This window comes from Delphinus delphis, chromosome 3, assembly GCF_949987515.2.
Source record: "Delphinus delphis chromosome 3, mDelDel1.2, whole genome shotgun sequence".
Classification (NCBI taxonomy): domain Eukaryota; kingdom Metazoa; phylum Chordata; class Mammalia; order Artiodactyla; family Delphinidae; genus Delphinus; species Delphinus delphis.
This window is the reverse complement of record NC_082685.1, coordinates 25,353,979-25,375,092: the sequence shown is the minus strand read 5'-3', so window position 1 is coordinate 25,375,092 and position 21,114 is coordinate 25,353,979. Positions and strand designations below refer to the sequence as shown.

The 21,114-nt window shown below is 46.8% G+C and overlaps 1 protein-coding gene across 2 annotated transcripts in view; it reads right to left on the bottom strand.

The window, feature by feature from the left end:
* Positions 1-21,114, bottom strand: part of SH3PXD2B (SH3 and PX domains 2B) — a 113,734-nt gene that overhangs the window by 54,284 nt on the left and 38,336 nt on the right. For both annotated transcript variants that reach the window (XM_060008384.1, XM_060008385.1), the window contains exons 3-4: positions 13,115-13,190; positions 6,223-6,299 (exon numbers count right to left, since the gene is read on the bottom strand). In XM_060008384.1, coding sequence (XP_059864367.1) covers positions 6,223-6,299; positions 13,115-13,190 — 153 coding nt within the window. The remainder of the gene's footprint in view (positions 1-6,222; positions 6,300-13,114; positions 13,191-21,114) is intronic.

The window sequence follows — 21,114 nt, the reverse complement described above, 5'->3', positions numbered from 1 at the left end:
TGTGTGTGTGTGTTAGATTTAACCTACACTCTAATAATGGTGAGTTAATATCTGAAGTACCCTCATCGGGAATGAACACTTCAGCAAGTAGGAGACTCTAATCACAAGTTCTCATTTGAGAAAAGGCTACTTTGGGGCTTCAGCTATCTTCACCTCTGACCAACACTATAGCCTCTATTTACTAGCATAACAGGTGTCAGAAATAATTTTCTTCACTGGTGAAATGAGGGGTGGCCCTTGCATGAACAGAACACGGCGAGTCCAGCATTATACATCCTTCTTCATGGTACCCTGGTTCTAGGATTCTGAACCCTCTGTGTTCTACCTCTTCTTGAAGATTTTACTGTCAGACCATGGTTAGGATTAGCTGATCCTGCCACTAGGATACCATTGCATCTGTCTTAAGGAAACTTTCATGCAAAGCGGTGTCAGACAAGACAGCTGGTATTTCACTGAGTTTACAGAACAACTTGAGAGTCTGTTTAGGGAGCTGCTTGATAACAAATGCTTGTATGTGTGGCAGGATTTGGCTGAGTCTCATTTTCTTTTTTTTTTTTTTTTGCGGTACGCGGGCCTCTCACTATTGTGGCCTCTCCCATTGCGGAGCACAGGCTCCGGGCGCGCAGGCTCAGTGGCCGTGGCTCACGGGCCCAGCCGCTCCGCGGCATGTGGGATCCTCCCTGACCGGGGCACGAACCCGCGTCCCCTGCATCGGCAGGCAGACTCTCAACCACTGCGCCACCAGGGAAGCCCGAGTCTCGTTTTCATTGTGTCTTTTGATGAACAGAAGTCCTTAAATTTACTGTAGTCAAATAAATGAATCTTTTTATGCTTGGTACTTTTTGTGTCTTTAGAAGTCCCTCTATACCTAGAGATTATGAAGATATTTCCTATTTTTATCTTCTAAAACCTTTTATAATTACCTCTTACATTTAGGTCTTCAATGTACTTGGAAATGATTCCATGTGTGTGCAAGGCAGGGGTTAGTTATCTTTTTTGTTTTTTCCAATACGGATACCCATTTACTGAGGAATCCTACCTTTCCTCAATGATCTACAAAGCTGCTTTTGTTAGTATCAAAGTGTCTAAATACACATAGGTCTGTTTCTGTGTTCTCTATTTTGTTCCAATAGTTGTCTATCGTTGTGCCAACACCATACTATGTTAAATACTGTAACTTTATGATAGGTCTGGTAGAGCAGAAAGTTTCTTCCTAGCTGGTAGCTAGGTTTGGGGACATCTACAGCCTTCCTCTATCTTTACCTATTGGAAACTACCAATTTCTACCAAGATAAGGCTGCCAGTGATAGATCAGATCGGCTTAAGTCAGCTCACAACAATGTCAATAACAGAGACCGAATGTTACATAAAGGTCTATGCAGTCTCTAAAAGACTTCACAGGCCTTGTAACAAAAGGGATGGTTTCATCTCCTTCCAGGAGGGCAGTACCCTTGAAGCTAAGCCCAGGGAATCTGGCCAACTAAAACCCCCAAATAACTGCTCTGCTTCTTATGATGCATTAATAGCAGGGGTGGTAACTTGCATGCGGCTCATGTAACATAAGGTAACATAAGCAGTTTCTTCCCTGTGGTTAATCCAGGTCAATTCATGATCTCTGGACCATTCCAAGCATAGCCAGATACAGGCAGCTGCTGCTGTCCCTTATCCCTCCAAGATTTTATATTTCCTTTTCCAAATCAAATGTCCAGGGGTTCGGGAAGCCCTGGGTGAGAGGAAGGTGTGACTAGAGAGAAGTTGGGTGGGCTGGGGAAGAAGCAGAAGAGCACACTCGGGCTGAGGTTTCTGGGAAGGTACCAGGTGGAACTTGCCAGCTGGCTAAGGTGACCGCAAGGGTTCAAAGTTCTTGCCAGCAGGGCCTGGACAAAGGAATTTTAGGCTCTAGAGGTTTGGAAAAGGACAAAGAGCAAAGATCTGAACTTTCCTCTGAGATCTGGGAGGCAGCAGTGGTGTCTTTGTGCCTGAGTGACAAGCCCCGCCCCTCATCGCCATCCCTTTTTTTTTTTTTTTTTTGTGGTACTCGGGCCTCTCACTGTTGTGGCCTCTCCCGTTGCGGAGCACAGGCTCCGGACGCTCAGGCTCAGCGGCCATGGCTCACGGGCCCAGCCGCTCCGCGGCATGTGGGATCTTCCCGGACCGGGGCACGAACCCGTGTCCCCAGCATCGGCAGGCAGACTCCCAACCACTGCGCCACCAGGGAAGCCCGCCATCCCTTTTTTAAGGGTATCCTTAGGAGAGAGAAGAGCCTGAGTCTAACTGCTTCTAGGAAACACATGCTTAACTATTTTGGCCTCTTGAATTTGTACTTTCTTAGAGAGGCCATAAGTGGTATGCGAGTGCCAAGTCCTAAAAGGGCTGGGTTCATCTCTCAAAGTCTCGAATACTGTTATTGTGAGTAATTTTGTTGGGCCTCCATTTCCTCATCAACACAAAGGGAAAAAGAACACGTCCTCCATGTTATCGGAGGGATGAAATGTGGTCATGTCTGGTAAAGAGAAGATGCTCAATCAGGAGTGATTTTCTGCCCTTCCATGACATTTCCTGCCAAGAGAGGGGCGTCTATCCCCACACTTTCCCCCTTCAAACTTTTTCTACAGACTTACTGAAGTATAATTTATGCACCATAAAATCCACCCATTAGAAGTACACAATGCAATGATTCAAATTCAAATTATAGAGTTGGGCAACCATCACCACATTCTAGTTTTAGAACTTTTCCATCACCTCAAAAATGTCCCCAACCTCATTTACAGTCCATCTCCATTTCCACTGCCCCAAGGCCCAGGAAACCACTGACCTGCTTTCTCTAGATTTGCCTTTTCTGCACATTTCACGTAAATGGAATCATACAACATATAGTCTTTTGCATCTGGCATCATGTTTCTGAGATTCATTCATCTTGCAGCCTTAATCAGTATTTCACTGTCGAACAATATTCTATCGCATGCCTGTTCCACATTTTCTTTATCTATTCTCCAGATGACAGACATATAGATTGCTTCCAATTTGGGGCTATTACGAATTAATGCCGCCATGAACAATTGCATCCAATTCTTTGTGTGGACAGTTTTCACTTCTTGTGAGTATGTACCTGAGAGTAATCGTATGATACATTTCACTTTTGAAGAAACTGCCATACTGTCTTCCCAAAGTGGTTTCCATCATGTCTCCAGCAGAATGAAGAGCTCCGCTTTCTCTCACATCCCCACCCCTTGTGTGTCTTGTTGATTACAGCCATTCTGGAGGCTGTGTAGGCATCTCAGCAATATCTTTCATTGCCCTGATGATTAATGATGTTGAACAACTTTTTGTGTGCTTATTAAGCATTGTGTGTCTTCATGGGTGAAGTTTCTATTCAATCTTTTGTCTATTTTTATTTTTTAAATTATTATTATTTTTTGCAGTACGCGGGTCTCTCACTGCTGTGGCCTCTCCCGTTGCGGAGCACAGGCTCCAGACGCGCAGGCTCAGCGGCCACGGCTCACGGGCCCAGCCACTCCGCGGCATGTGGGATCTTCCCGGACCGGGGCACGAACCCGTGTCCCCTGCATCGGCAGGCGGACTCTCAACCACTGCGCCACCAGGGAAGCCCTCTTTTGTCTATTTTTAAACTGGGGTTGTCTTTCTATTTTTGAGTTGTAAGAGTTGTTTATATAGTCTCAACACAAGTCCTTTCTCAGATATATGACTTACAAATATTTTCTCCTAATCTGTGGCATGTCTTCATTTTCTTCATGACATCTTTTGAAGCACAGAAATGTGTAAGCTTATTGAAGTCGAACATATCAATTTTTCTCTTTTGGTGTTACATCTAAGACTCTTTGCCTAAACCAAGGTCATGAAGATTCTTTTATGTTTTCTTCTAGAAGTTTTATAGTTTTAGCTTTTATATTTAGGTCTATGATCTATTTTGAGTTGAGCTGATTTTTTATGCATGGTGTGAGGTCACAGTCCAATTTTAAAAATTTATTCTTTATTTTTTGGCATATGGATATCCCATGATCCCATCATTTGTTAAAAAGACTACCCTTTCCCATTGAATTTCTTGGCACCTTTGTTGAAAATCAGTTGAGTATAAATCTGAAGAGTTTACTTCTAGACTCTCAGTTCTCTTCCAGTGGTCCATCTGCCTATCCTTACACCAGTACCACAGTCTTTTCTTTCTCCCCCCAATAAATAAATAAATAATTTACTTATTTATTTTTGTCTGTGTCAGGTCTTCATTGCTGTGCACGGGCTTTCTCTAGTTGCAGTGAGGGGGGATACTCTTCGTTGCGGTGCACAGGCTTCTTATTGCGGTGGCTTCTCTTGCGCGAAGCATGGGCTCTAGGTGCGCAGGCTTCAGTAGTTGTGGCACGTGGGCTCAGCAGTTGTGGCTCGCAGGCTCAGTAGTTGTGGCACATGCGTTTAGTTGCTCTGCGGCATGTGGGATCTTCCCGACCAGGAATCTAACCCATGTCCCCTGCATTGGCAGGTGGATTCTTTTTTTTTTTTAAAGAAGATGTTGGGGGTAGGAGTTTATTAATTAATTTATTTATTTTTGCTGTGTTGGGTCTTCGTTTCTGTGCGAGGGCTTTCTCTAGTTGTGGCAAGCGGGGGCCACTCTTCATCGCGGTGCGCGGGCCTCTCACTATCGCGGCCTCTCTTGTTGCGGAGCACAGGCTCCAGACGCGCAGGCTCAGTAGTTGTGGCTCACGGGCCTAGTTGCTCCGTGGCATGTGGGATCCTCCCAGACCAGGGCTCGAACCCGTGTCCCCTGCATTAGCAGGCAGATTCTCAACCACTGCGCCACCAGGGAAGCCCCTGGCAGGTGGATTCTTAACCACTGCACCACCAGGGAAGTGCTACACCAGTACTACAGTCTTGATTACTGTAGCTTCAGAAGAAGTTTGGAAAATGGGTAGTACAATATTGTTCTCTAATTTTGTTCTTTTTCCAAATTGTTTTGGCTAGTCTGAGCCCATACACTTTAGGATCAGCTCGTTCATTTCTACGAAAAAGCCTACTAAGATTTTGGCAGAGATTGCATTGACTCTGTGTCAACTGGGGGTGAATTGCCAATTTAACACTATTGAGTCTCCTAATCCATGAGTATGGAATGTCTCTCCATTCATTTAGAGTTTCTTTAACGTCCCTCAACCATGTTTTGTAGTTTCAGTGTATAAACTTTGTACTTCTTTTATTAAATTTATTCCTAATTATTTTATTCTTTTTGATGCTATTGTGAGTGGAATTATTTTCTTAATTTCATTTTTGGGTTGTTCCCTACTAGTAGATAGAAATACAATTGATTTTTTAATATTTGTCTTGAATCCTGTAATCTCACGAAGCTCATTTATAAGTTCTAGCAGGTTTTTTTGTGGACTCCTCATGCTTTTCTACAGTAGAGTCAGGTCATCTGTGAATCAAGGCAGTCCCTTCTAATCTGTGTGCCTTTTATTCCTTTTTCTTGCCTGCTTACACCAGCTAGAATCTCCAGTAAAATGTAGATCAGAGGTGGAGAGAGCAAATATACTTTGCTTTTGCTCCTGATCTTAGGGGGAGAAAGCATTCACTGCTCCATTGTTAAGGCATTTTTTCTATTCCTACCCTTCTCCAATCAAACTGCTAGTGATTTTAAGTTAGAGGAATAAATACTAAAGAGTAGGGAAGCTAAACAAAAGAAAAATATGCTTCTTTCTTGACCTCAGCCTCAAATCAAACAAAACATAACCAAAAGGCAGGGAGGCCCCTTGTGGTTGAGAACATTTAAGGGATTGGAAGCCAGCTGCACTGTCCAACAGGGGTTGGCTGAATAACTTCTAGAACATTCATGCACAATGGAATACTATGCAACCATTAAAAGCAGGTTCAAGAAGTTTTTTTTAATAGCATGGGGAAATTCTTTTAATATGAGAGAAAAGAGAAAGAGCAACAAAAATAACACATATGGGATGATCTCAATACCATAAAGAAATGCATGCAGAGAGAAAGGAGAGAAAGGAGATATGTAAAAACCTTCATAATTGTTGCCTCTGAGTTGAAGGATCATGGGTGATTGGTTTTTCTAATGTCTTTATATTTTTTTCACCCATACAGATCTTTCACAATGGGCATCCTGTAATCAGAAAAGGAAAAGAAAAAAACAAACAAACAAAAAAACCCCAAAACTACCCACGGGGAAGACACGAGACACAGGGAAGTGTTGGCATTTCTCAGACTTACCTTACAGTATTCATCGATTGGTATCAAGCGTTTGACGGCCACGTCCCGAATGTGGCTCCGTCGGAAGAGAATTTTGCCTGCAGGAGATGAGAGCGCATACAGCGTTGTAAGGGAGCACTGACAAGCTCTCAGCAACCTGGGAGAATGAGGATGTGGCCGCCTCTGGTAGGCCTGAGTGGTACCTAAATTCCTGGCTGCCGGACATCCACAGGGCCTGGATGACCCCATGCTTGGTCCTCCAAAGCCCTCCCTGTTCACAGCTCTAGTGCAAGGGCTTGAGGGAGTGGGGCTCAGTGGGTAAGTTTTGGTGAGATAAGGGAAGCTGAAATCAAACCAAGGAAGGAAGACCTGATGATCGGAGGTCCCCTGTCCAACCTTAAGATTATCAGATGCGGTGAGCAGTTCAGCGAACACTCAGATATGCCCTCACCCAACAGCTCAGTCCCCCTCCCTCCTATTTCTTTGTATACCTTCTGCTCTAGTCTGATGTTTTCCCAATACTCCATGCTCTCTCCTAATTCTGTGCCTTTCCCTCTGCCTGGAATACCTTCCCCACCCACTACCCCTGCTGGGAAACTCTTACACACTTCAAATGGGTTAAGAGTTCCTATCTCTTTCAGAACAGACTTGCGGTTGCCAAGGGTGGGGGGGGGGGCCGTAAATATTGGGAGTTTAGGATTAGCAGAGGCAAACTAGTATATATAGGATGGATAAACAATAGGGTCCTATTATATAGCACAGGGAACTACATTCGCTATCCTGTGATAAACCATAACGGAAAAGAATATGAAAAAGAATATATATATGTATAACTGAGTCACTTTGCTGTACAGCAGAAATTAACACAACATTGTAAATCAACTATACTTCAATAATTTAAAAAAAAAAAAAGAGTTCCTGTCTCTGATTGTACACATCACATTGTCGATTTACATGTCTTCTTCCTTCCTACTAGTCATGGGGCTCCACCCAAATAGGGATTGACTTGGCTTTAGTCAACTTTTTGCCCCTGCCACATGGCACTCACGTCTGATCAATGCATGAAGGTGGATTCTACCTGCCAGGGTGACAAATCCCTTCAATTCCTTCGCCAATAAGTGTTTGTAACAGAGGGCTCCAAGCCCTCCTACCACACCGAATGCTAACAGCCCATTCACTACTTGCTGGGTGACATCTGAGCCCTGGGGTGTGGTACCAGAACCTCCAGTGTGACGTATGGGCAGAGGACATGGGTCACAGGCAAAGACAAGTATATAAATGATGCCACTGAGGGTCTCAGGAAATATCCAAGATGCTGAAACATTATGGGTGAGGTTTGTTTCAAGCAAATCAGCGGGTTCCCGAGAGTCTTAAAGGAGGTCCTCTCATGGGGAGATGGTGGCCAAGCTCGTGCACTGAGGATCCAGACAGCATGGCCACACCATTCTGGATTTGTCATAGAGGCAGGGGCTGGAAAATCAGAAATAAGACATCAAGGAGCGACAAAGAGGTGGGGGATGGAGACAAGCCCCCCGCCACGCTCATGCGGGGCGACCAGGAGGTCTCTAGGGATCAAAAAGGAATGCACAGGGAGAGCACAGCTCTCCAGACTGCAGAGCATGGAGACCTACTAAGAACTTCACCTACTTCTGGTCCAAGGAGGTAGGTCCTGGAGAAGAATTTGGGTTACGAGGCTGGCAGGGTGAGGAGAGGTTAACCACTCAACTGAGATGGTGCTGGTGAGACTGCTGTCTCCATGGGTCAACCTTGGGTGAGCAGGGACAAGACGGTAGGAAAGGCCCATAAAGAGTTTTCATCATAGGACAGAATCGAAAGGGATGATGGGAAACAGCCTATTGACTTTTAAAGATTTGCAATGCAAGGTGGTCAGGGAGATTTGTACCCAAAAAGACCATATGGTTAAGATCACATTTAAAATAATCTGACAACGTGCTCTTGGGCAAAAAGGCACAATCAGGAAATGAAGTAGATATGGTCAACCTAATAGAAATCCTTTTTTTGTTCATTTCCATTTAATTAAAAAAGAACCCACAAGGAGATGAAATACATATTCCTTAATAACAAGGATCTCCTTTCTTTATAATGGTGATGGGTTTAATTCTGATGAGTGAGTCAAATTTCTGATACACCACACTTGTTCGAAGAGAAAAAAATCTAGAAGAAAATGCTTCACAGGGTTCATAGTGCTTGTCTCCGAGGGTAGAAGACAAAGGCTTTTTGTGTTCTTCTTTATACTTTCTGCAAAGTGCCTACTATAAATATTGATTGCTTTGGGAATCAGAAAATGTTCATGTCATTTAAAACGAAAAAAGCAAATTATGCAGCAAAGTGGGAAGGAGTTTACAACCTGGCCTCCCTAGAGCCGATGATATTCCCTCATTCACTCCCTAGGTGCAGGCTCTGTGTGACTCCTCTGTGCACAGGCACTGGGGGCCTGCCTTCCTGGCACTAGTGCTTTCCAACAGGGAGGGCCCCTGCTGACATTCTGGGTGGGGCAGTCCTTCCCTGGGTGGGAGTAATAATCACCACCCTCATGGGTGGGACCACTTGAAGATGAGAATTCCTAGGAGAATCCTGAACCTTCAGGAAAAATAAGAAGTGTGTGCCTGTGAAGAGAAATCCTACATAGCAAACGCTTCCTGCCCTCTAATCTATTTCTCAAAATGGGAGAAGGGGTGCCTACCAACAACATTTTGGTGCCTACCAAAAACATTTTGGTCCCACTTTGGTATAATTTCCCCTTCTATAAAATCAGAGGAAGGGTGGAGGGAGGGGTCTACAGGTCTCTTACTGAGAAGGCTGTGACCTGACTCGAAAAATTTACAAAGGGCATGCTGCTAGCACCGCCCTGGCACAGGGCCACCTCAGAGCCACCACGGCCCAAGAGAATTTGCCCGAGGCCCGGCCTGCAGGGGCTGGGAGAGGACCAAGAACTCAGGCATGGGAATAAAGACACAGACCTACTAGAGAATGGACTTGAGGATATGGGGAAGGGGAAGGGGAAGCTGGGACAAAGTGAGAGTGGCATGGACATATATACACTACCAAATGTAAAATAGATAGCTGGTGGGAAGCAGCCGCATAGCACAGGGAGATCAGCTCGGTGCTCTGTGACCACCTAGAGGGGTGGGATAGGGAGGGTGGGAGGGAGGGAGACGCAAGAGGCAAGAGATATGGGAGCATATGTATATGTATAACTGATTCACTTCGTTATAAAGCAGAAACTAACACACCATTGTAAAGCAATTATACTCCAATAAAGATGTTAAAAAACAAACAAAGAAAGAACTCAGGCGCCTTCAACGTCTCCTGGGGGTGTGGCACAATAATGTCACTCCTCTTCCTGTGTGGCCTCAGTGAGCTTCTGGGCACATGTCAGGTGCCCTGCCAGCAGTGGGGACAGGAAGTCCCCTCGGCAGGAGTAGCACGTGCCGGGGAGGCCACAGGCTCCACAGGGTCAGTGAGGCCCCAAGCCAATCCCAGGGGGTCTATTCCTTCCTGTGCTGCCTTGGGAAATGCATTTACCTGGCAGAGCCTCAGTCTCCTCATCTGTAAAATGGGAGAGCAGCCCCTATCTCTTAGTCGTCATCTCTGTGATACACCAGTACAGGGCTTGGCCCTCCCTAGGTGCTTAAAAAAGGGTAATTACTTTGTTTAAAAAATAGGTTACATGATACTGCCTTATATTCTACAAGGAAGAGCACCTCTCCTGTCCTCAACCCCTAACTTGGTTTCTTAAGACCTGCCTCTGACAGGCTAATTCATCATTTATCCACAGCACAGCGGAGTGGAGTTACCGCTCAGGCCCTGGGCTGTGGGGCAGAACAGAGCGGCCAGCGTCCCCCTGGCCGGTGCCTCCAGGTGAAATGCGGATCTGCTGCTTGCTGTGAAGCTTCTGTGTGAGTCACGGAGAAGGAGGGCTAGGGAGCCCGCACCCAGCCCTCCCCTCAGGCCAGCCTTCCTGGAATGGGAAGGGTGATCAGAGGAGAGAACAGCCTTTGGTGGGAACGAGCAGGCTTTTGTTTTCCACAGTGGAGGAAGGCCAAACTGTAATTCTTATTTTTCAAGCCGCATCCTTTGCCAAGTTGGCTTCCCCAGCTCTTGCTGGGATGGAAAATTGCACAGGGCTGCTCTCCCCGCACCCGCCCCCCTCTCGGCCTTTGTGCTAACATGAAACTCGCTTTTGTTCTGCTGACGTGGCAGTCTTGGCAGAAAACTGACCCCTAGGAGAGGGGACGTTTCTCCCACCCGTCCCTGCCCTTGGTCTCGGCCTCAAGGAAAAGCTAAGAGGTGGGCTGGGAAGGGATGCTCCAGGGGTCTTAGGGCCCAACGGGGCCTCTCCAAGCTACAAGTGGGTGTCCTGAGCAGGGACAACGGAGCCAAGTCCCTGAGAACAGCATTTTCATGAATTCGTGGGTGGAAAAGGATTACGTAACCATGAAAGCTTTCAGGGGCTGGGGAGAGGGTCGGCTCAAGTTCTTCCCTGTCCTGGGAAGTTTTTCCACAGCTGGTTTTGCCTTTCACCAGCAAAGAGTTATAACTCACTGCTTTCCTTTTTTTCCTTGAAGAAAAATATACATTTAGAGCCCATTTCAACTTAAATCTCCAGATTGATCATTTAAGTAGGACTCCAAGACATGAAAGGCCCTAAAATTCCAAAGGAATGTCCCAGGACCCTGTTTCTGCCTTTACTGAGAACCTTCCATGTGCCAGGGAGAGAAGCTTGTGAAGCAGGGGGTCACTGTCCCATGTTACACATGAGAAACTGAGGCTCAAAGGTGGGGGGGAGATGTCGTATGCTGGAGGTCACAGGACTGGGCCTGTTGAACCCCAAAGCACATGCTTCAGGTGCTGAGATGTGGCTACTGCGGCTGGCATACCGGCTTTCCTCCAATAAGGAAAAAAATTCCAGTGTTCTCTCCCCGTGGAAGAACTAAAAACATGAGGTTTTTTTAGGCCAATGATCTCCCGGTAAATGGGGGCCTGGCAAATACATCTACCCTGTCTCTAAGCTCACTCAATGATGACACGATGTGCTGATGGCAGAATCCTGCAGTGGGGGAGGGGAGAATGGGCCCCTGGGTGATCCATCTCAGTGCCTGCCCCCTTGTCTGCATTACGAAAAAGATTTAAAGGGCTGGCCAGCTCTAAATATTTGTAATTTAGGGTGATTGCCAATTTGCCGATTACCTGTACATGAAGATACTAGGAAGTGCTTAATTGCTGCTAGTTACATACCAGGCACTTACCTAATCCTCCTAACAACTCTATCATTTAAGAACAACTATGATCTCCAATGTGCAAATGTAGAAATGAAACTCCATGTGCTTAAGTAATTTACCCAAGGGAACAGAGTAGATGATTAGGGGCACTGGGATTTGAACCTGGGCTGTCTGACTTTGGGCATGAATTCTGAGCCTGCCATACCTGTGACTGAATCCCAGCTCTGCCATTTATGCAAGTGATGATAATTTCTTGGAGCCTCAATTTCCTCATCTGTGAAATGGGCATAGTAATGGCTGCCCTTCAGGATTGTTCTAAGGATTAAACAAGCTAATGAATGTAAAGCACTTAGCCCAGTGACTGGCCCACAACAGAGATCTAATAAATGGTAGCTATTATTAGTTGAAGCTATAACATTGGTTTGGGTAACCCAGATTTTTGAGTTGAAGCCTTGACATTATTCCTTTGGTGAGAATTTTTTTGGTGGGGAAGGGGACACTGAATGTCTTGAGAGCAGGGACCAGCCATGGTTGCATTAACTCCTCCACAGTGCCTGGCACTCAGAAGGTGCTTGGCCCACTCAGGCAGGTATGCAGGCAGGCAGAATTTCTTAAATGGCCCCCCAAAGATGTCCCACCTTAATCTCAGAGCCTGTGAATACAATGGAATCTCACTCCATGTTATATGATATGCCTCAGTTCATTTCAAGAGAGGGAGATTATCCTGGATTAGCCAAGTGGGTACAAGGTAATCACATGAGCCTTTAAAAGCAGACAGCTTTCTCCAGCTGGTGGCAGGAGGGGAAGTCAGAGATTCCAAGCACGGGAGAGAGATTCAGTGCCCTGTTGCCAGATTGAAGATGGGTGAGGAATACAGGTAGCCTCTGGAAGCTGAGGGGGTTCCCAACAGACAGCCAGGAAGGAAACAGGTATCTGGGTTCTAGAGCTGCAATGAGCCGAATTCTGTCCACAGCCTGAATGAGGTTGGAAGTAGACTCTTCCCCAGAACCTCCAGGTAAGTGCCCAGTCCAACCAAGATCTTGACTTTGGTCTTTTAAGACCCTAAACAGAGAACCCAGCTGAGCCTGCCTGGACTTCCGACCAACAGAGCTGTGAGATAATAAATGGGTATCCTTTTAAGCTGCTAACTGGGTGGTAATTTGTTATGCACGACAGAAAACAAATACAGGGGGTGGGGGGTGGCTGGGATGAACTGGGAGATTGAGATTGACAAGTATGCACTAATATGTATAAACTAGATAACTAATAACCTGCTGTATAGCACAGGGAACTCCACTTTGTTGTATGGTAGAAACTAACACAACATTGTAAAACAACTATACCCCAATTAAAAAGAAAGAAAGAAAGAAAACAAATACAGTAGCCATTATAATAGATGCCACTCACTACACAAACTGTATGACCTTGAATTATTCTCATTTTAGAGATGGGAGAAACCGAGGATCCCAGAAGTGAAGTGTCTTGCCTAAGGTCAAGCAGCTGGTAAATAGCATAGCATCTAACTCCAAAGCCCATATCCTTAGGCACTGATTTCAACAAATGACTAAGGTCTGGTCACTGGGACAATGCCTCAAGGAGGAGGAGGGGAGAGATCTGAGAGCTGTGTTGGGAGCCCAGAGGCCCCATCTGAGAGCATGTGTCTCACTTACCTGGAAGAAAGGGAATGATCCGCTGTTTGGGGTCCTTCTGTCCTCCTTCCATGGGAAATTTGTCCAACATCTGCATCTAAATGGGGAGAATAACCAAAAAAACCTGATAAATGCATCTCTGACGTTTTAAAGGAATTATGTGAACTGTGTGATTCGATATCTAAAAGTTCACTTTGTTCAGCTTTCCAAACTAATGGGGAAGGCAGTGTCAACTGGACCTAGGATATCCATGCAAACAATCCTCTAGGTCCACAGCTGCCAGACTAGTGAAGGCTCAGAGCTGGGAGAGACCATTCTCAGTTCCCCCGGGCGCTCCAGCCACAGGACCTGAAGCATGAACAACAGCCCCAGAGCCCCCAGAATTCCACAGACGGCAGGTCATCCTGTTTCCTAAGAACTGCCAGGCTGTGTTCAGGAACAAACTATGGAGACTCAATTAATCATTACCTGCGAGATCATGACACGCCCCTGCCCCACTAAGAATTCCCCAGGCTAGCTCAGCTCCATGCCTGGCTCTGTGTCAGGCACATGGGGTGCAGCGATGAAAAGATTCAGTGTCTAGAGAGAGACTGAAAAGTAGAATGGTCATTGCAGGGTGGTATAGGAAGCATCTAGAGAGGTAGGTGCAGGCTTGCTGTGAGGCTAGAGGAAGCACAGGGATGGGGCACCCAAAACGAAAACCTTTCATGTTTTCTGATAACGTTAAATGCCTCTCTGACATTTTAAGGAATAAATGTGAAGTATCTGACTGGATATACAAAGCCACCAGGATCTGCTACTTGCGGTCGGGGGGAGTGACATACCTCGGGCCTCATCCTTAGTTGGCCATAATGATACCAACTGCCAACATGGCTTTACAGATTAAAGCTGGGCTGTGTGGTCATAAATGCTGTCACCAGATTTCCGGTTCTTCTCCTGAGCGCTTGGTAGATTTGTACATCCCCACCCCCTTGAAGTGGGACGTGGCCAATTAACTGTGAGCAGGAGAGACGTGGCTCACTTTGGGGTGGAAGACTTAGGACTGGTGCTTGTTTCACCACTCTTCATTTCCATCTGCCACGTGATGGCCATGCTCCAGAGTGTTGCTTCTCTGCCAGCAAGGGTCCAGAGCCCCCAACAACCTCTGATGGACATGTAGCCCTAGTGAGAAATAAACCCTGTGTACAGTGAGGCTAGTTGTCATAGCAGCATATCGTAACCCATCCTGATTAGTACATGGGCCCAGGATTCAAGCAGAAGAAAAGGGAGTCCTGAGCCTCCTGAAGTGATGGCTGAATGTGGCCCATCATTTTACCTCAAGGAGAAAGTCACTCTGGCACTCAAGATGTGTCCCTCTGGATGTGGAGAAAACGGAACCCTTGTGCACTGTTGGTGGGAAAGTAAATTGATGCAGCCACTATGGAGAACAGTATGGAGGTTCCTCAAGAATCTAAAAATAGAACTACCATATGATCCAGCAATCCCACTCCTGGGTATATACTGAAGAAGATACGTGCACCCCAACGTTCATAGCAGCACTATTTACAATAGCGAAGACATGGAAGCAATCCAAATGCCCATCAATAGACAACTGGATTAAGAAGCAACAAAAACAAATTCACGAGAGGAAAAAAAACAAAGATGTGGGGTGTGTGTGTGTGTGTGTGTGTGTGTGTGTGTATACACATAGACATATACACACACACATACATACATACAATGGAATATTGGCCATAAAGAATGAAATTCTGCCATCTGCAGCAACACGGATGCACCTAGAGAATATTATGCTTAGTGAAATAAGTCATAGAAAGACAAATACTATACGGTGTCACTTATATGTGGAATCTAAAAAATAATACAAATGAATGTTTATGCAAAACAGAAACAGACTCACAGACATAGAAAACAAACTTGTAGCTACCAAAGGCGAAAGGGAAGGCAGGAGGGACAAATTAGGGGTATAGGATTAACAGATAGTAACTACTATGTATAAAATAGATAAGTAATGAGGATATATTGTACAGCACAGGGAATTATAGCCATTACCTTGTAATAACCTATAGTGGAGTACAATCTACAAAAATACTGAATCACTATGTTATACACCTAAAACTAACATAACATTGTAAATCAGCTATACTTCAATTAAAAAAAAAAGATGTATCCCTCTGATAGCATAAAAGCAGCTTCGAATAGCCTGGAGAAGTAAGCACAGCTATAGTGTAGGGGGAGGGAGGAGAGACCTGAAGTGGGAGAGAAGAGAAACAAGTTTACATGCCAAGCACAGGTTAGGTTCTTTAGACATATCCTCTCACGAAATCTGCAGAATACCCCATTCAAGGTGGACATTACTATCCAGGGAACTGAAGTCCAGAGGAGTGAAGAAATCTGCCATGGGCCTGCAGCCAGCAAGGGGCAGGGCCAGAGACAGAAGCCCACAGCTTCTCTGCCATTGCCTCACCCGCCTCTGAGATGCTACTAAGGCAATTAAAAAGGATTGCTCCCCAGCGCTCAGGAAACAGGGCCATTTATCCAGGCTGGAGCTCCCTGCCTCCTTAGCACTGTTTTATGTGACACCCCTGCGTAGGAGGGTCAGACTCAGCTTGGCTGGCAACCCTAAAGGGCTGCCCATGAGGCTGTGGTTTTATTTGTGATTTCCAACTGGCCCCTATTCTGTGCTGTGCGGTGATGGGGAAATGCTTGGTTCAACATCATTCAGCAGCTGGTGAGGCCACAGTGGGCCTTGCTGGAAAGGGAGGCTTCCCTTTTTGAATCCAGGAGCTTTTCAATGCTGGCACATAGTAGGCACTCAATAAAAACTGGCTAGACCAATGAACGCATCTGAGTGAAATTTGGGAGTGGGGGCAGCTTCAGATGTTTGCTGAGTACCTCCGATTAATAATATCCACATTACTAATATTAAATAATAATTAGTAACCACTACTAACTGGTTTGACTGTTTACAGTTAATCCTTTTCAGACGTATGATTTTATCTGTCCTTCATAATAATCCTGTGAAAGCAATGGACAACCCCCATGTCACAGATGGAGAAACTGGGGAGCAGGACACAATGAACTCTTTGAGGTCACACAGCTAAGTGGTGGTCCAGCCAGTTCAAGTATCTTAATCTAAATCCCATTCTTTTCCCCTAAGATCACTCTCTTAGGCAGCTTCGGAGTGTCACATGAACATGAAAAATCAGCCTGAGACCAGGTAAGTTTCATATTCCATGCACAGGCAAACAGCGTGCTTCTTTTTTAAAGGCAGGGTGATTAATCAATCTTAGCTGCAGCATCTTTTTAGAGATTTATAGGTTTGACCTAACACTATCTTTTTTTTTCCTTCTCAATTTTATTTGTGAAGACAATGTTGGAACACCGTTCAGGGGAACTATTTTTTTTTAAAGGTAATCTGTCCACTGTACCCCACTTATATGCGCTCTCCCAAGTTCCTGCTGAGTCCCTATCTGCATGTGCACACTGGCTTAAGAAGCCCTGCCCAGCACTGTATTTCCCTGTGGTCTCCCCAGCTCTGTCTTAGAGAGTTACTCTCCCACCCTGTGTCCTCAGTTGCTTCTATCCAAATAAGTGGAGCTCAAAGAGCTGAAGTGTCTCCCCAAGTGTTATTAATTTGAGGCAGCGGACCTGGGTTTAATGTTGCAAACTCTAACCACAGACATTACCCCTGGGGACCAGACAGCCCTGGGGTTTAATCCTAATGATTCCTCAGGCCAGCTGTGTGTCCTTGGCGAGAGACCTCGCCTGATGAGTCTGATTCACTACCTGCAGAATGACAGACACAGTCTGCCGGGCAGGGGGGTTGTGTAAATGATGTTGTATGTGAACTGTGAAGTGGGGATGCACTGGGTGCTCAACAAGAAATGCCCCCTCCTTGCACTCTGCCTGCAATGAATGTTATTCTGAGAATTATTTGGGAAAAATGTTCATTATTTACTGAGACTGTGTGTGTGTTTTTGTGTTGAGTACACATAACATAAAATCGATCATTTCAACTATTTTAAGTGTATAATTTAGCGGCATTAAGCACACTGTTGTGCAACCATCACCACCCTCCATCTCCAGAACCTCTACATCATCCCACACTGAAACTCTATATCCATTAAACACTAACTCCCCATTCCTCTCCTCCAGCCCTTGGCAACCACCATCCTACTTTCTATCTCTATAAATCTGACTATGCTTGGCACTGCATATAAGTATCTGTCCTTCGTGTATGGCTTCTTTCACTCAGAATAATGTCTTCAAGGTTCATCCGTTTCATAATATGTGCTGGAATTTCCTTCCTTTTTAAGGCTGAATAATATTCCACAATGAGGCTGTGTTTTAAGGTTGGTAAAATTCCTCCGACTACCCAGGTCTCCTCAGTGGCCAGAGCTGGGCTTTCCAATAGAACTTTCTACGATGATGGAGATGTTCTATATCTCTGCTGTCCCTTATGGCAGCCACCAGCCCTTGGAGGGCTAGCTACTGAGCACTTGAAATGTGGCTCCCGCGACTGAGAAGCTGACGTTTTAATTTTATTTAATTTTAATTAACTTAAATTTACATTGAAATAGCCTCACGTGACTAGTGGCACAGGGCTGGACTCATTCTCCTCTTTTAGCCGTATCTAGCTTTATTTCATTTTATCCTCCCGTCAACGGTAACTGCAATCTGTATGACTGCTATTCGCGAGGACAGGTGATCAGAGGCCTGCGAGCTGTTTTGTTTTTGGTCTTAGTGTGTCTGGGTTCACAGGCCACAGGCTGCTTCTATCCAGGGAACTGTCACACTTGGCACTCACAGGCTTTGAAACAGACATGGGTGGCATTCCAGACCCTCTGTAGGGACCCCCCAGACCCGGGATGTCTGCAGCGGCAGGACCAGAGGCATGCGGGCAAAGTCCAACTGCAGACGGTATCCTTGGAAACTGGAAAGTCCACACCCCTTCCCCCAGATAATAAAAGGAAGTTGGGCTGAGGGTGCAGGGAACTGAAAATTGAGGAGGAAAGTGAGTCAGTCTTGGGGGGTAGGAAGGGAGGGGGAGCCACGTCAAGCTGCCACATCACAAGGGGAACGAGAGAACACTCCATCAGCAGTTTTTAAGACACAGCTTGTGGTGGAGGGAGAGGAGACAGGCTGTCCAAGGAAAATACCGTGGAGGCTGGCGTGGAGGTCCACACGTGGTTTGTGTTAGCGGCAGACTGGACTTGGGAGGGGTTTACTCCCTCACTATGACAAAGGCCTCGCGTCCCAGAAGAGCAAGAGCAGGCAGTGCAGAAGGGCCGGGTGACCATCGTGGGCAGCTGCAGGCTGGCGGGGAGTCGCGTGGTTCTCAGAGCAGGACGCTACAACATAGCTGGGCCTGCTCTACAGCACGTGGTTGGCTGTCTTTGGGGACTCTGTCCCCTCGATGAGCTGCTTTGTCTAAATGTCGGCATGCCCCTGGACATGCCCCTTGGAGCCTGCCGCCCCTCCTTGTCCGTCCACTTCTTTCCTCCTTGCTGTCCCTCCCAGTCAGGGCAGCATGTTCTCAGCCCGACCCCCTTACTAGGCTGCCCTGTGTCCTGCCCCGCCCCCCTCACTGGTACGTGGTAGGCACTTGGGATATATTTACGCAAAGAATGAATGAATCAATGGATGAACAAATGAATGAAAAAGTGGTTAACTGGTTTGGTCAGCCATTGTCTAGGAGAGGAGAAATTATGTTCCAGGTGGCGGCAACAGAACCTGCATTGGGCCTTAGACGCCATTGACCAACACACCTTGCCTCTTTCTGTTTTCCAAATTAAGAATTGCAGTTGGTCCCTCCATATCCTTGGGTTCCATATCTGCAGATTCAACCAATGGCAGATCGAAAATATTCGGGGGGGGGAACTTCCAGAAAGTTCCAAAAAAGCAAAACTTGATTCTGCCATGGCTGGCAACAATTTACATAGCATTTACCTTGTATTTACATAGCATTTACATCGTATTAGGTATTATAAGTAATCTAGAGATGATTTAAAGTATACGGGAGGATGATATAAGCAAATGCTACGCCATTTAACATGAGGGACCTGAGCATCGTCAGATTTTGGTATCTGTTGGGCGAGGGGCATGAAGGGAGTGGTGCTGGAGCCAATTCCCCCAGGGATACCAAGGGATGACTGTGCTGTGTGAAAAAAAGGCAGCTACCGTATTTTCTCAGCTCTATACCATCAATATGGCAACGGCTTTTCAGATGGAAGGGAACAAATATTCCATTAAGCATATAAAACATGTGGGAGGCACACCCCAATTTCAGAAGACAATGTCTGGGGAAAGAGTGTGTCTCAGGGTTCAGCAAAGGCAGTATCTGGGTATAGATGGTTGGTGGAATCCTAGGCCAGGTGTTGACTAGGAGCTCGCTGGGATGTCTTCCCAGCTGGGCAAGGCCCGCCTAGGGAGCGAGAACCTCAGCCCTGCCCCTCCTACACCTGCTCCCAGAAAAGACAGGAGAAAAACACTCCCTTCCCCTTGGCTTCTGCGGTGGAGCCTGGGGGCTTCTGGGCAGACAGTCCCCAAAGCTCATTAAGTGCATCTGGGGCTACAAAACTCTCAGAAGGGGGACAGGCCAGTTCTATCTCAACAGAAACTGGAAACAAACGATGTTTGCTGTGTGACCTGGGACAGCCTCTCCCGTCTCCGGTTCCCTTCTCTGGGGAAAAACAAAGGCACGGATCAAGATGCCGCCTCCGGCTTGCCTTCAGCTCTGTGATGTGCTGCATTTGGGAAACGGATCCCCCGGAAAGCCCCCGTGCCTGGAAGCAGTCCCCTAAGCATGGAGTGTTCCTGCTTCCAGGACACATGTCATTGGTGCTTCTCTCGAGAACTCCCTGCCGGGCAGGGTGAGCCAGCTGGCTCTGTGCATCCCCCTGGCGCCACCCCTGCTGTCGGAATTCTGCAAGATGCCCAGCTCACAGTCCTGCTCTCTCACACTTCTGCACCTTTGCACACATGGTTTCCTCTGTGTGGGATGCCCTCCCCCATCCTGTCAGTGGGGCAACTCCTTACTCATTATCAAGACCCTGCTCAGATGTCACCTCCTCCAGGAAGCAAGCCCTGCCTGAGTTCCCTGGCTGGCACAGAGGACACTCTTTGAACACTTGCAAACATTTCACTGTGCCCTCTGTGAGGGAAGACCTGGCTCCAGGGATGACCATGACCCTCGGCCTGGGGGATGCAATGAACTAGTGGGAAAACTCAGAGGGCAAAGGTCACATGGCACAGGGTAAAGTGTACCCGTCACACATCCGAGGCGTGTCTGTGCAGGGCTCGTGCTCTGCTCAGAGCAGTCCTCTGCAGGATAGACTATGCCTGCATCTCACAGGGAGGTACCGAACAGGCCTTCAGAGGACAGAACTCTAAGAGCAGACAGATTCGAAGGCAATCCTGGACCTTCGGGAGGCAGGAGCACAGGCTTCAGACTCAACCACACCTGGGCCTGAGTCCAGCCATGCTCCTCTTTAGGCACGTGACTCTGCCTCTCTGAGCTTCCCTTCCCCCATCTGTGACGTGGACACAACACTGACTTCAGGCCTCTAAGTGAGGACTACATGAGATGGCGTATATATGGACATCTAGTGCCTTGTAGTAAACAGTTGCCGATATTGTTATGACGTCACTCAACCAACCACATTTCTGCTAGGCGCTGCCCTCAGCTTTCCAGGCATTCCTGTCCCCACCCAGTGCCCTGTTCAGAGGCCAGCTCCCTCTGTTACACTCTGATAGACTCTCCAGAGTGTGCCCAGATGAGGGCAGAAAGAGAGGTTCAGAGAGGCTGAGGGCCCTGCCCAAGGCCACACAGCCAGTCAGACAGAGGGCTGGGACCTGACACCAGGTCTTCCCACTCCAAGCCCAGGGCTCTACCGCCTGCGCCCTCACGTGAGTGAGACACGTTGCCAGAGCGCCCTCACGTGACTGAGACACGTTGCCAGATGTTAACCAGTAGTGGTAGGCATGACTATCAGAGTCCAGCTTTCCTAAGACAAGGGAGT